Source organism: Maylandia zebra, linkage group LG7 (genome assembly GCF_041146795.1).
Source record: "Maylandia zebra isolate NMK-2024a linkage group LG7, Mzebra_GT3a, whole genome shotgun sequence".
Taxonomy (NCBI): Eukaryota; Metazoa; Chordata; class Actinopteri; order Cichliformes; family Cichlidae; genus Maylandia; species Maylandia zebra.
In genome coordinates this window covers 33,304,504-33,316,966 of record NC_135173.1, presented here as the reverse complement: position 1 = coordinate 33,316,966, position 12,463 = coordinate 33,304,504, and the positions used below count along the sequence as shown (strand labels likewise).

The 12,463-nt window shown below is 41.2% G+C and overlaps 1 protein-coding gene across 1 annotated transcript; it reads right to left on the bottom strand.

The window, feature by feature from the left end:
* Nucleotides 1-4,113: 4,113 nt before the first annotated feature.
* LOC101479084 (uncharacterized) lies at nucleotides 4,114-11,717 on the bottom strand. Its single transcript, XM_004538543.3, has 7 exons — nucleotides 11,558-11,717; nucleotides 10,514-10,633; nucleotides 9,056-9,430; nucleotides 8,803-8,916; nucleotides 6,711-7,286; nucleotides 6,324-6,440; nucleotides 4,114-6,238 (listed from the first exon to the last, which is right to left on the bottom strand). Exons 1-7 carry the CDS (start codon nucleotides 11,637-11,639, stop codon nucleotides 5,637-5,639), a joined length of 1,986 nt encoding a protein of 661 aa, XP_004538600.3. The 5' UTR covers nucleotides 11,640-11,717; the 3' UTR covers nucleotides 4,114-5,636.
* Nucleotides 11,718-12,463: the final 746 nt, after the last annotated feature.

Here is a 12,463-nt window from a genome sequence, read left to right as displayed (position 1 = left end):
GAGGGGGGAGAGAGGGAGGGACAGGAGAGGTAGAAGAGGAAACAGAAACTCTGAGAGAAAGGAGAGAGTTTTAAAAAAGGTGTGAATTAAAAAAGGACACTGGGATAAAAAGCTGAGTGTTTCCTGTGTGTGTGTGTGTGTGTGTGTGTGTGTGTGTGTGTGTGTGTGTGTGTGTGTGTGTGTGTGTGTGTGTGTGTGTTGATGAGCAACAATCCAATCCTTCGCAACTGAATCTGAATCCTTTCTATTCACACTGGAGCCAGATTACTGGATTTAAACTGGATTAAACTTCCTGGTGGATCAAATCGTTTACACGCTGAACAGTAAACTGACAAAAAGCCAGAATATAAGCTTAGTTTATTTATCCCCCAAAAGTTGGGGGATTCCTTTCTTAAAACACATTAAAAACATACCATACGGCTTAAAATACAAACAAAAATTAAGATAATCTATATTTTCTCCTCAAGTCTGTAAACTTCTTTGTTACAGCAGTTAAAAAAATTAAACACAACAGTGTAAGAGTAAGACAGAACAAATGTCCCAGCGAGGTATAAAACCAACATGGACTGAATGGACTTCTTATATAGTGCTTTTATACTTAAATGCTCAAATCTCACATTCACACATTCACACCAGCACTTTTGCTTAAGTGCTCTCTATCTAGCATTCACACTCCCATGGATGCTTTGGGTTCAATATCTCGCCAAAGGACACTTTGGCATGCAGACTGGAACAGCCAGGGATCAAACCACAAACCCTCTGATGACCTACTCTACCTCCTGAGCTACAAACACCCCTAAAATAAATACAATAAGGAAGGGGGGGACTTTAACAGAAACTTCACAAACTTGCAAAGTCATATATACTTCATTGGTATCACGATCACGGTTTTGTGTTTTGTGGATGATGTGGTGTTTTTTTTTGCTTCATTGAGTGGTATCCTCCAAGTCTGAGGTCATGGTTCTGAGCCAGCAAAGGGTGGTGTTCCCACTCTGAGTGGGGCAGAAGTTGCTGTCCCAAGTCTTTGTGTCTGTCCTTCTTCTTCTTGGGGTGTCTGCAGTGAAATGCGTTCTTTGCAGCTTTGTTGCAGTGAGTAGACAGCTGTTGATTTACTCGTCAGCATATATTCCTACCCTCATCTGTGACCACGAGCTGTGGATTGAAGTCGCAGAAGTCGCTTCTTCTAAAGGGTGCCTGGGTTTGGGACATAGAGGAGGTTGTTCACTAATCGGAAGGTTGCTTGGCTGTTCTAGTCTGCATGCCAACGTATCCAAGGTAGCTAACTCCAAATTGCTTTCATTTATCATAGTATGATGAATGTTAGCTAAAAAGAATCTGCACAAAGTAAATCAAGCCCTTATTATTTGGTTTACTGCTCTTTTTGAGCATTTTTTTTCTAATGAGCTAATTCAGTGGCTTGTGATACTAAAAATAACACATTTGAAACGTTTGAACGTCATTAGCAAAGTTGTTATGATGCCATAAATCTATCCTGTCAGTCCATGAAAGGGATTTCACAAAGACACTTTTGTGTTCCACATTTTGTTTTCTCTCACTTTTATTTGTTGATTACATTTTAATCACTAAAAAATTACAAATTTCAGTCACCTCTCACATCATTAACACCACATGTTGAAAAACGATGTATCCAACGTGTTTAAATGTGACGCCAAATGGTCCTTTATGTCCATATGTTTGTGAGTTGGTGGGTGGAGAGCTTTGGCTTGAGCTGGGTGTGTTAGCACTTAGGAATGCGGTTTCAGTGAATATCATCAAGTGTATCATCTAACAAAGGGTTAGAGGTTACAGGGTTACTATCGAGAGTAGAGAATGAAAAGGCTTCAGGTGACACAGTGACGTTTTTCACCTGAAGCTCAGCCTGCAGGTCAAACAGGTGGCAGGTGAGTCAGACACAGGTGTCAGTATGACTCTGTCCTGCTTCATTCGCAGGTAAATCTTTTAAATTCGAGGGTATTGGATACTATTTAGTGTTTGCATTGTACAAATACTGTGTAATACATTCAGGACAAACTCCACAGGAAGAGACTATCATCCAAACAGTTGTAGTTTCTGAGGCATGACAGATATATGGAAACTGAGGCCGGTGCTGAGGAGGCTGCAGTATGTTAAGAGATTGCCATCTAGTGGATGGCAAGAGATTTACAACCAAAAGGCCGTAAAATACCAGCGTCATTTGACCTTTTTTTCCCTTATCAATCTTGATAGTATGGATTGGGCATCCATCCATCCATCCATTCGCTTCCGCTTATCCTTTTCAGGGTCGCAGGGGGTGCTAGAGCCTATCCCAGCTGTCATAAGGCGAGAGGCGGGGTACACCCTGGACAGGTCGCCAGTCTGTATGGATCGGGCAAAATAACTGCCCATGAACTGAGAAAAGTCAAGCGTGCAGCTGCCAAGATGCCACTTGCCACCAGTTTGGCCATATTTCAGAGCTGCAACATCACTGGAGTGCCCAAAAGCACAAGGTGTGCAATACTCAGAGACATGGCCAAGGTAAGAAAGGCTGAAAGACGACCACCACTGAACAAGACACACAAGCTGAAACGTCAAGACTGGGCCAAGAAATATCTCAAGACTGGTTTTTCTAAGGTTTTATGGACTGATGAAATGAGAGTGAGTCTTGATGGGCCAGATGGATGGGCCCGTGGCTGGATTGGTAAAGGGCAGAGAGCTCCAGTCCGACTCAGACACCAGCAAGGTGGAGGTAGAGTACTGGTTTGGGCTGGTATCATCAAAGATGAGCTTGTGGGGCCTTTTCGGGTTGAGGATGGAGTCAAGCTCAACTCCCAGTCCTACTGCCAGTTTCTGGAAGACACCGTCTTCAAGCAGTGGTACAGGAAGAAGTCTGCATCCTTCAAGAAAAACATGATTTTCATGCAGGACAATGCTCCATCACACGCGTCCAAGTACTCCACAGCGTGGCTGGCAAGAAAGGGTATAAAAGAAGAAAAACTAATGACATGGCCACCTTGTTCACCTGATCTGAACCCCATTGAGAACCTGTGGTCCATCATCAAATGTGAGATTTACAAGGAGGGAAAACAGTACACCTCTCTGAACAGTGTCTGGGAGGCTGTGGTTGCTGCTGCACGCAATGTTGATGGTGAACAGATCAAAACACTGACAGAATCCATGGATGGCAGGCTTTTGAGTGTCCTTGCAAAGAAAGGTGGCTATATTGGTCGCTGATTTGTTTTTGTTTTGTTTTTGAATGTCAGAAATGTATATTTGTGAATGTGGAGATGTTATATTGGTTTCATTGGTAAAAATAAATAATTGAAATGGGTATATATTTGTTTTTTGTTAAGTTGCCTAATAATTATGCACAGTAATAGTCACCTGCACACAGATATCCCCCTAAAATAGCTAAAACTAAAAACAAACTAAAAACTACTTCCAAAAACACTCAGCTTTGATATTAATGAGTTTTTTGGGTTCATTGAGAACATGGTTGTTGTTCAATAATAAAATTATCCCTCAAAAATACAACTTGCCTAATAATTCTGCACTCCCTGTATAAAAAAGATCTGGTAGCTGATAGTAGATAGTGAAAACTGGAACTTTTCTGTTTGTTATTTATCTCTTATTTAATTACTTTGGTGTAGTATGAATGTCATTTGGAGATCTTAATCAGTAGGAAATTCTGTGAAACTTATGAAAATACAGCTAAAAGTCCGAAATCTCATTCAGGCTGATTGTGGCCCCTGGGCCTTGTATTGACGATGGCATGATGTTTTTGCTTCAATCGTGTTCCAATAAATATTTACTAATTACATTTTTTTTTCCAGCTGCATCTTTAAAAATGTTTTTGTGTTGCTTTGAGCCCAGTGCTTCCTGACTGTTATAACTCCAAAACCTCTTCTTATAAACTGCTTGAGCTCATTTTAAAATGAATATGGACTGCTTGGCTTAAATGTACTTTTATAAAAAGCTACTTAACAGCAATATATTTCAAATTAAAGTAGGTCTTAAACACATCCCTTGGATGGGAATCGCTGCCAAGTTGAAAGGTCGACTGTAACTTGTAATATCGTGTTGTTCAAATCAGAGCTCAAGTTAAACCAGGTTTGATGTGTCAAAGAACAAAATGAATAAAGGTTTGTAAATGTAGGTTTATTTGAACAAGAACGTTCAGTTACTGTGATTCTGATAAGGCACTGAATCGAATTTAAACAAACGCCAGCCAAAAAGAAAAGTAATTACATAATAATAATAAAAATAATAATAATAATGATAACTAAACTGTTAGTTATAGCATGTGCTGCAATTGTTCAGTATTGCATCAAAACCATTTATACTTTCCAAAAGGGAAAAAAAAGTGTTTTTTTTAACTCTTTACATGTTGACATTTTTTCATTTTAAGATAAGTTTATACAATTTTAACAAAAGTAACAATTCTGGCTTTGTAAAAAAAAAGAAGCAGCAAATTATTTAAATATTATGACACAATAGGATTAGAACAAGTTAAATAAAGAGGACACACATGAAAAGTTTGATTACATTTCTACAGGATCTGTGGTCAGTCACTGCCAACAGCGCAGCTCTTTAAGATGTCGGTTTGTTGACAAAGTGCTGAACCCATCTTTTCCTTTGGCACTTTCAAAAGGACTCTTGATCAATAAAGTCTTTATACGTGAATGTCACAACCAAGTCTGAAATTACACAGCACTGAGCGTAGTTTCACTGTATCTCTGTAAACACTGAATATGGGCCTGGTGATGCTGATTTTAAGTGGTGGATGTACCAGTTTGGGATGAACCTCATTACTTTGGGATAAATCTGTACACGAGAAAGACGCCTCAGCTTGCTGTAGTGTTCTCAAACTATTTGTAAATAAAACTCAGTTTGCTGTTATCTATGACATCCGTGCATAATCTGCAAGAAGGGCTTGCAAAATTTCAATAAAGTGCAGAATTAGGGAGCCAGGAAGTGAATTATATACATTTAATTAGTGTTTATATAGTATCTGTTCACAAATCTGTGTTTTTGTTTAGAAATTTTCAGGACTTTGTCCTTTGCATAAAATGCTTAAAAGTGTTCCTGTCACATTAATGCTTATCAGCTATATTGCTGCTTTCAGTGTATGTTACAGTATTACTTACATAGTTAAGTTTTCCCCCCAGAAATGTGGGGTCATGTGTTTATTGTTAGTTTTCTTTGGGGGGGGGGGGGGGGGGGGGGAACGACTTTACAAGTTTTCTTGCTGACATATTCATCATGTTTGTGATGACAGCGTTCAAGACAGTTCTGAATTGCGGTGAAACAGTTTTCTGTGACTTTTAGGTCACTTTATGTCACAGCATCTACGTCTACATTGAATCTAAAGCCGAATGCCACAAGTGTTTTATTTAATCTACATTATCAATGCTGTGTTTTGATAAGCATGAAATGTGGGTTTCTCACTATTTAAGCTGTTTAGCTCAGTTCATTTCTATTCTGCATGATGTGGATGAACAGGAAGTGGAACAGCTCCACGTTGGAAGAGCCCCTGAAAACTGAAATCGTGGTTATTATGATCATTGTACCGAAGTTTTGAGATTAAAGAGTCACAGCTATTAGAAGAGATGATCATGAGATCTAGACTCGGGCTGAAATGAAATGAATGAATAAGCACACTAAACATCCTCCGACATGCTGTGAATCGTCTCTATTATCTTCTTCTTCAGCTTCCTCGCTTTGTCAGGCGGCGTCTCATTCAGACACTCCTCTACATACCTCAGGAACCCTGCGTGTGGGGACGCTGCTTGAGTCTGACATAGTGTCCTCATGAGGTCCAGCACCTCGGTGGTGGTTGCCCGGTGGCTCGCGCGCTTGCGTCCAGATACTCTGCTGTCTGTGTGGGAGGAAGATGTGGAAGGGGAGGGGGACGAGGAAGGGGAGGAGTGCTGGGAGTCTGGGGGTGTAGGTGAGGGGGGGGCTTTGAGACCCCGCGTGTTCAGCTTGGAGACAGTTTGGTTGGTGGCACGGTAGTGTAAGGGGGGAGGTGGGGCTTGGCTGACCATATGGAGGAGACCGGTGTCCTGCAGCTGGCAGAAGTGGACGTCCTCGGGCTGCTCATCCTCGTCGCAGGAGTCGCAGAGGAACATGAGGTCACGGTAGTGCTTCCACTTTGGGAGGTAGAAGTCCTCCGAGCCGCACGTTTTGTTGGAGCTCACCGCCTTGTGTTCACGCTGGAAGATGGTTCGCAGGTTCCTGAACTTCGTCTTTATGTCTTCCACTAAAGGATGAGAAATGACAGAGATGCTGTGAGTTCAGATTAAAGGCTCCGTGTGGTGACAACATTAAGGCGGCAGGAGTGTTACCTGTGAATGAGACCGGCTCGTTGTTTGACAGGATGCTGCTCAGTGTCTCCAGCAGGCTCTGTCTCAGCAGACGGTTCCTGTAACTCTCAGATTTGTGGTTCCACAAACAGCTGTGCTCTGGAACAGAAGAAAACCATCAATTCTCACATCAAACCTGGTCGTGCAACTTTTTTAACCATGCATGGCAGTGGCTGAGATGTACAGCGACTCTCTCAGCTGCCTCTAACAGCTGATGACCACCATAACCAAACACGCAGCTCCCAGCACATCACTACAAACACAACAGAGGAACAAAAATCTAACATCTCTCTGTTGCAGTGATAGATGTAATATCCAGGGGGTAAGTCTAAAGGGTAACAAGCATTCATGATGAGTGGTGCCACCTACTGGAGTAAAATGAGATGAGCTGCTGAACTTTGGCCTCGCTCCAGAGGCAGCGGGTGTCAGCACTCAGTCTGTTGTCTGGCTGAGCCGAACTGGCTGTAGAGAAATTTAAAGGGGAGGGGTTGGTACAGGATCTGGTGTCTGGCAGTGAACTGGATGGAGAAGTTGGCAGCGTGGAAGTGGCTGATTGGCTGCCTAGTCTGAGGTTATCCGGAGCTGCAGGGAGGAACATTTGGTACCCTGCGCTTGTTTTGGCGTCGCTCTGAGTGGAGCTGGAGGGGGTAGAGGCGGTGCTGAGTTTGATGCTGCTGGTTTGGTTGGAGCTGGAGGAGAAACTGCTCAGGGTGGAGGACGGGGTCTGGTTTCCGTGCTCCCGATCCTTGTCTTCTTGCGGCGTCAGGATCTGCAGATCTTCAGAGCCGTCGTCTTCGTCGCAGGACTCGCAGAGAAAAAGCAGCTGCTGGTAATGTTTCCATTTGGACACGTAGGGTTTGTCAGACGCCCTGCTTGCCTGGACCGCCTTGAACTCGCGGTTAAAAACAGTTCGTAGGTTCTTGAACTTGCACTTTATATCTTCAACTGCAAAAACAGCAACACAGCATCACTTTATGCTGGAAAACTGAAACATTTAGCAGCTCAGAGCTTCTGGAGATTGAAGAACACAAACATGACTTTATTATTTTGAAAAAAATGTGTTTTTCTTTCATTTTCTATGCAGACATCTAACTGTATGAAATCACTGTGTGTGTATATTTCAGCTTATGTTAAAATAACGTAAACATATATAAAGGAACAGTTTCACAATTGAGCTGTGGAGAGTGATAATTAGTATTTCCCAAAGATTTACAGTCTGTGCTTTGGATGAGTGGTACTCATACTGTTAAATTGCTCCAGTGCAAATCTTTTAATTACAGAGTACTTTGAGACACACAAACTATGGAGAGGTATGATAAGCACAGCTCACAGGGCTATAACTGCTGGGAATGGTGGTCCATTTCAGTAGAGCAAGAGTACATCCTGTGAGCAGGGGAATGGCATTTTCTCTCAATAACGCCAGAGAATAGGGTAAAAATAACACTATTAAACAAAAAGACCAACATTTGTCCAAACGGAAATAAAACAACATTTATATCCTTCAGTTTTTCCTATGGTGAAGCTATAAGAAAAGTAAACAGCACATTTCTTATAATCAGCACTGACTGGTCAGTTAAGGATTTACAATGGGACGTTCTGTCCTGACGGTGCCACTTTCCAAACATTAACTAGTGGTTAGAAGGATAGTTAAATCACAGCAGAGACCTGCATGGTTTATAGGAAGCTGCTGGTAGTTGAAGGTGTCTGACTTTCTGCCATAAAGGTTTATAAGGTGCTGTAGCGTCACTAATGCACACAGAAAGAATTTTTACTACAATCAAATCCTCTAAAATTCCCCAAACTGAACTCTATTGTTCATGTCATCATGTCTATCAATAACATGGTGGAAATTTCCATAGAGCCTCATTCACTCTTTACGAACTGCAGCCATTTCTGTACAATGGGTTTAACAGGATGTGGAATAACTCTCCTCGACTGACTGAAAACCCAATCCAGGAGAGCCATTCAAGGTTTATAAAGAAATCTTACCAAAATATTGAATTATTCCTTTAAAAGCTTCCAAAATAACTAAACTTATCAAGAGAATGTGAAGAAGAAACTGCCATTCAAAAAAAGTGATGTTGAGGAGACATTAGCTGAAGCTGAACTGGGATTGGGCTCTGCTTTCATGTAATACCAGTTTGTACCACAAGATGGGGCAGCCAGTCAATGTAACCTTTATTTAACCTGTCAAATTTCTTAAAGAGGAAAGGGCAAGGCTGAAAAGAACTACCACACATCAGAAAACAATACAGCCACCAGTAAACCGCCCCCTAGTGGTGGAAGTTTTAGCCTAAATTCACATACACTAAATAAAAAAGTAGCTTTAAAGCAGGGACTGTTCAACTGGGGGACAACAAGCCCTCAAACAGTCTGAGGTATGCAATTAGGTGAAGAATCCTGAGTTTGCTACTTCTGTAAGAAAACAACAGAAAAAAAAGTGAAAAACGGTGATGCTTACCTGAGAACGACACTGTGTGGTCAGACAGCTGGCTCCTCAGCGCCTCCAACAGCCTCAGTCTGAGCTGACGGTTGTTGTGGTTTTCAGACTTCTTGTTCCAGAGACAGTTGTGCTCTGTGGAAAAAAACACACAGGAATCCCGTCAGCTATGAAACTACTCAAAACGTTACTTAATCTGAGGTTTTTGCCTACGTATGTACTGCTCTTCAGTAAAAACACATGATTTTGAAGATGAAAAAGATCTTTTGTTTACCACAATAGAAAGAAATCAGAGCTCGCTCCCTCTCTTCAGTCCAGTAACATTTAATCATGACACTGGAGGGAACACAGGTGGACGAGGAGGAGGCAGACGAGGTGGACGGGGTGGGGAGGAAGGAGATGATGAGTCCTGGGGAGGTGAGGACAGGCTGGCCCTCTTCCTGCAGAGGGTTCAGTGGTGACAGCGGCGGCTCACCGGCGGCGGGGTCGTCCTGGTCCCAGCAGCCCTGCAGGAACATGAGCTGATGGTAGTGCTTCCACTGCGGCACAAACTCGTCGTCCGGGTTGCACGCCTTACTTGCTTTAACCATTTTGTACTGACGCTGAAAAGTCGTACGGAGATTCTTGAACTTGTTTTTGATGTCTTCCACTTGGGAAAAAAACCCATATAAATTAGTTAAAGGGTACATCTGACTGTCAAACCTCACACTCGTCAGCTGATGAGCACACCCCGGATCATGTTTTCTCACTTTTAGAATAGCAATAATTTGAAATAATGGACTTAATATTTTACTAAAAATATTCGACTAATGACTGAGCCATCAGGAAAGTGGTTACTGAGGCCACAGAGACTCACACAGAAGCTTGAATGGGCTTATCCTCAGCCCAGTGCTACAAAGCGAACTCAACATACCCACTGACAAGCAGCATAAGCGGTTACACAAAGCTGGTTAACAACTTGTTAAGTTTACCCAGGGCTTCCCCTGTGTGTACACATGAAAGGGGTGCTGGCAGTGCCTGACCACAATTACTGATAAGTGTACTGGTAACAGAGCAGCTGATTTTTCAAAGTAAGATGAAACTTTTACTATGAGACGATATGAAGAGGTTAACCACACAATACAGACTGAAAGAAACAGCAGTGTGTGCGAGAGAGGAAAAGCACGATACAGTAATATCGTATTAATGGTCTGTACTTAAAGTGCTTTGATCAGTAAGACTGGAAAAGAGCAGCTATCTGACACCATGTTTAAATGGTTTCATTCTTTCAGCTGCAGTTCAACAGCCAGGGTAAACAATAAATATAAAAACAGAATTTAAACTTAGGCTGAGACTAAGTGGAAATAAACCCGGAATGTACAAACAGCTGTCAAAGCTGTCACATATCAAAAATTATATATAGTTTTGTCAAAAATCATCTAGCCTTTTTTATTCTTTTCAGATGCTGCCATCACCACCCTTTCATGAGAACGTCCTCTTAGCTCAATAAAGCCGGTGTTAACTTACCGACTTGATAACCACCTGTGTTACTGCTCTGCCTGATTGCCGTTGTTAGGATAAATGAAGCCAGATAACCAAAATATATCCTGGGAATTGCAGAGCTTGGTTCCTAGTACTGGGCACAGAAATTCCCCTGCTAGCCATTAATGAGAATGCAGGTTTATGGTTTTACTTTTATTACACACATAGTCTATGAGTTTGACAGATTTGGTTTATTTTCCTGCTGATTTACCTGTGAATGGGACTGGAGGTGGGAGAGTTGACAGCAGGATCCTCAGTGTTTCCAGGGTTTTCCATCGCAGCTGCCGGTTCTTATAACCCTCAGACTTGTGGTTCCACAGGCAGCTATGCTCTGAGAAATGAAACAAAGAAGATATAGCTAAAATACCTGCAGCTTCACAGGGTCTAGAGTGTGATAAATTAGAATAAAATAAAACGAACTTGTACTCTTAGTGTGCCTCTGTCTAAGGGACCAAACCAGGCAGGAAAAATGTAAAACAACATTTGCAAGGTCCAAAAATTTTAATTTTTCCTTTAATTTGGCACCTATCCCAGTAACATACACATCAATGTTGCGTTCAATTTCATCACTGTGGTTGTTGTTTAGCTCTTGTGGTGCTATCTAGTCTCTATTAAAGTTAGTTGTTTTTCTTTGGCCATGTTATATACACGATAACAGTATTTTAAAGATATTCCTATGTGGAAAACTGTGGGAACATCTGGAGACATTATTCATTACTTCAAGAAGGATATTTCATTCACCAATTTAATTATTCTAACAACCTGTAATTATTAACAGCTACACACTTATTAATAACAGCCATTTTTAAAATATGTTTAAAGCTGTTATTCACTATGATAAACGCTACAGATCTAAAAAAAAAACAAACAAAAAAAACCCCCCCACTGGAGTAATGTTAGATACAGATTAAATATAAAAGTCTGCTCTTCTCATTTAAATTAAATCAATTGGCTAAAAGTATGTTTTTATTTAGTTTTTTTTATTGAATTGTGCAGAAAATAGCTCATAAAAACATGCAGAGAACTGATTTTTTTTTCAGCCGATTTCAGTTGAAAAACAGCTAACTTGACTTCAGTTGCTGGTCGCCATTGCTCGTCTCTTTCTGCTGTCGCTCATTGCTAACAGCCGTTGGTCTCGTCCAGCAACCGTTGCCCACAAATGTTGCAGCTTCCGACACATCAACGAAAAGGGCAACTTTTAAAAACGTCTTTACACGCGGTGTGAAAAGAGTCCGCCAAGGAGAGTGGCACTTACTGGAGAAAAACGCTATAAGCGCCCTCTCTTTCTCCTCCGTCCAGTACCTCTCCGGAGTGAAGCTGAACGGGGACACCTCCATGTTTGATGTTGCCGTTTGCTCCTTCTTCTACGCGGCTGCACGGTCACGTGATACAGAATCCGATTGCCGATTGGACGATTTCTAGAGATTCCTGAATAAATAGCCATATTGCCCGGTAGAGGTCGCTGTCGGTTAGTGTTGTTTTTCTTCAACAAACAAAAACACTATTTTATGTATTTTATTCATTTTTCAAGTTTAATTAAAAATTGCTGAGCTTAGTGATTAAAATCAAGACGACTGACTTTTAAAAAATAATTTAAATACATTTATAGTAATTCATTATAACTCTTTAAAAGTAACATTAAAAGGTAAAGTTAAGTTAAAATATTAATTAATTCTCACCTTATAGCAAAGGCAGCCAAACACTAAAAACTGCCAATAGCCATAGAGCTTCAATATGGTGGAAACCTGAAAAATATAGCCTAAAAAAGAAATCAAACTGAAAAATTATTACATAGACGCTCAAATCACATTGGAGAAAAATGGGAAAAAAGGATGTGGACAAAAAAGCTGCATATGATAATAAAAAAAATGCTCAATTAAATAGAATTAAATTAAATAAAATAGAACAATGAGCTCAGTAAGTAAAATAATAAGTAAAATTAATTCCAAACTGCTGTTATACTCTTAACATTGAGATGCAAATGAGGAGACTTCACTTAGGCAAGTCTGCTGGACCAGACGGAGTGAGTCCCCTTGTCCTCAAGACCTGTGCCCCCCAGCTGTGTGGAGTCTTTCATAAACTGTTTATGCTGAGTCTGAGTCTGCAGAGGGTCCCGGTGATGTGGAAGACATCATGCCTCGTCCCTGTACCAAAGACGCCT

Excerpts from the sequence above, each read along its gene's own strand:
- LOC101479084 (XM_004538543.3), bottom strand. The coding sequence starts at position 11,639 with ATGGAGGTGTCCCCGTTCAGCTTCACTCCGGAGAGGTACTGGACGGAG. Across the intron at positions 10,634-11,557 it reads GCTTATAGCGTTTTTCTCCA|AGCATAGCTGCCTGTGGAAC; the intron begins GTAAGTGCCACT and ends TTCATTTCTCAG. Across the intron at positions 8,917-9,055 it reads TCTGATTTCTTTCTATTGTG|AGCACAACTGTCTCTGGAAC; the intron begins GTAAACAAAAGA and ends TTTTTTCCACAG.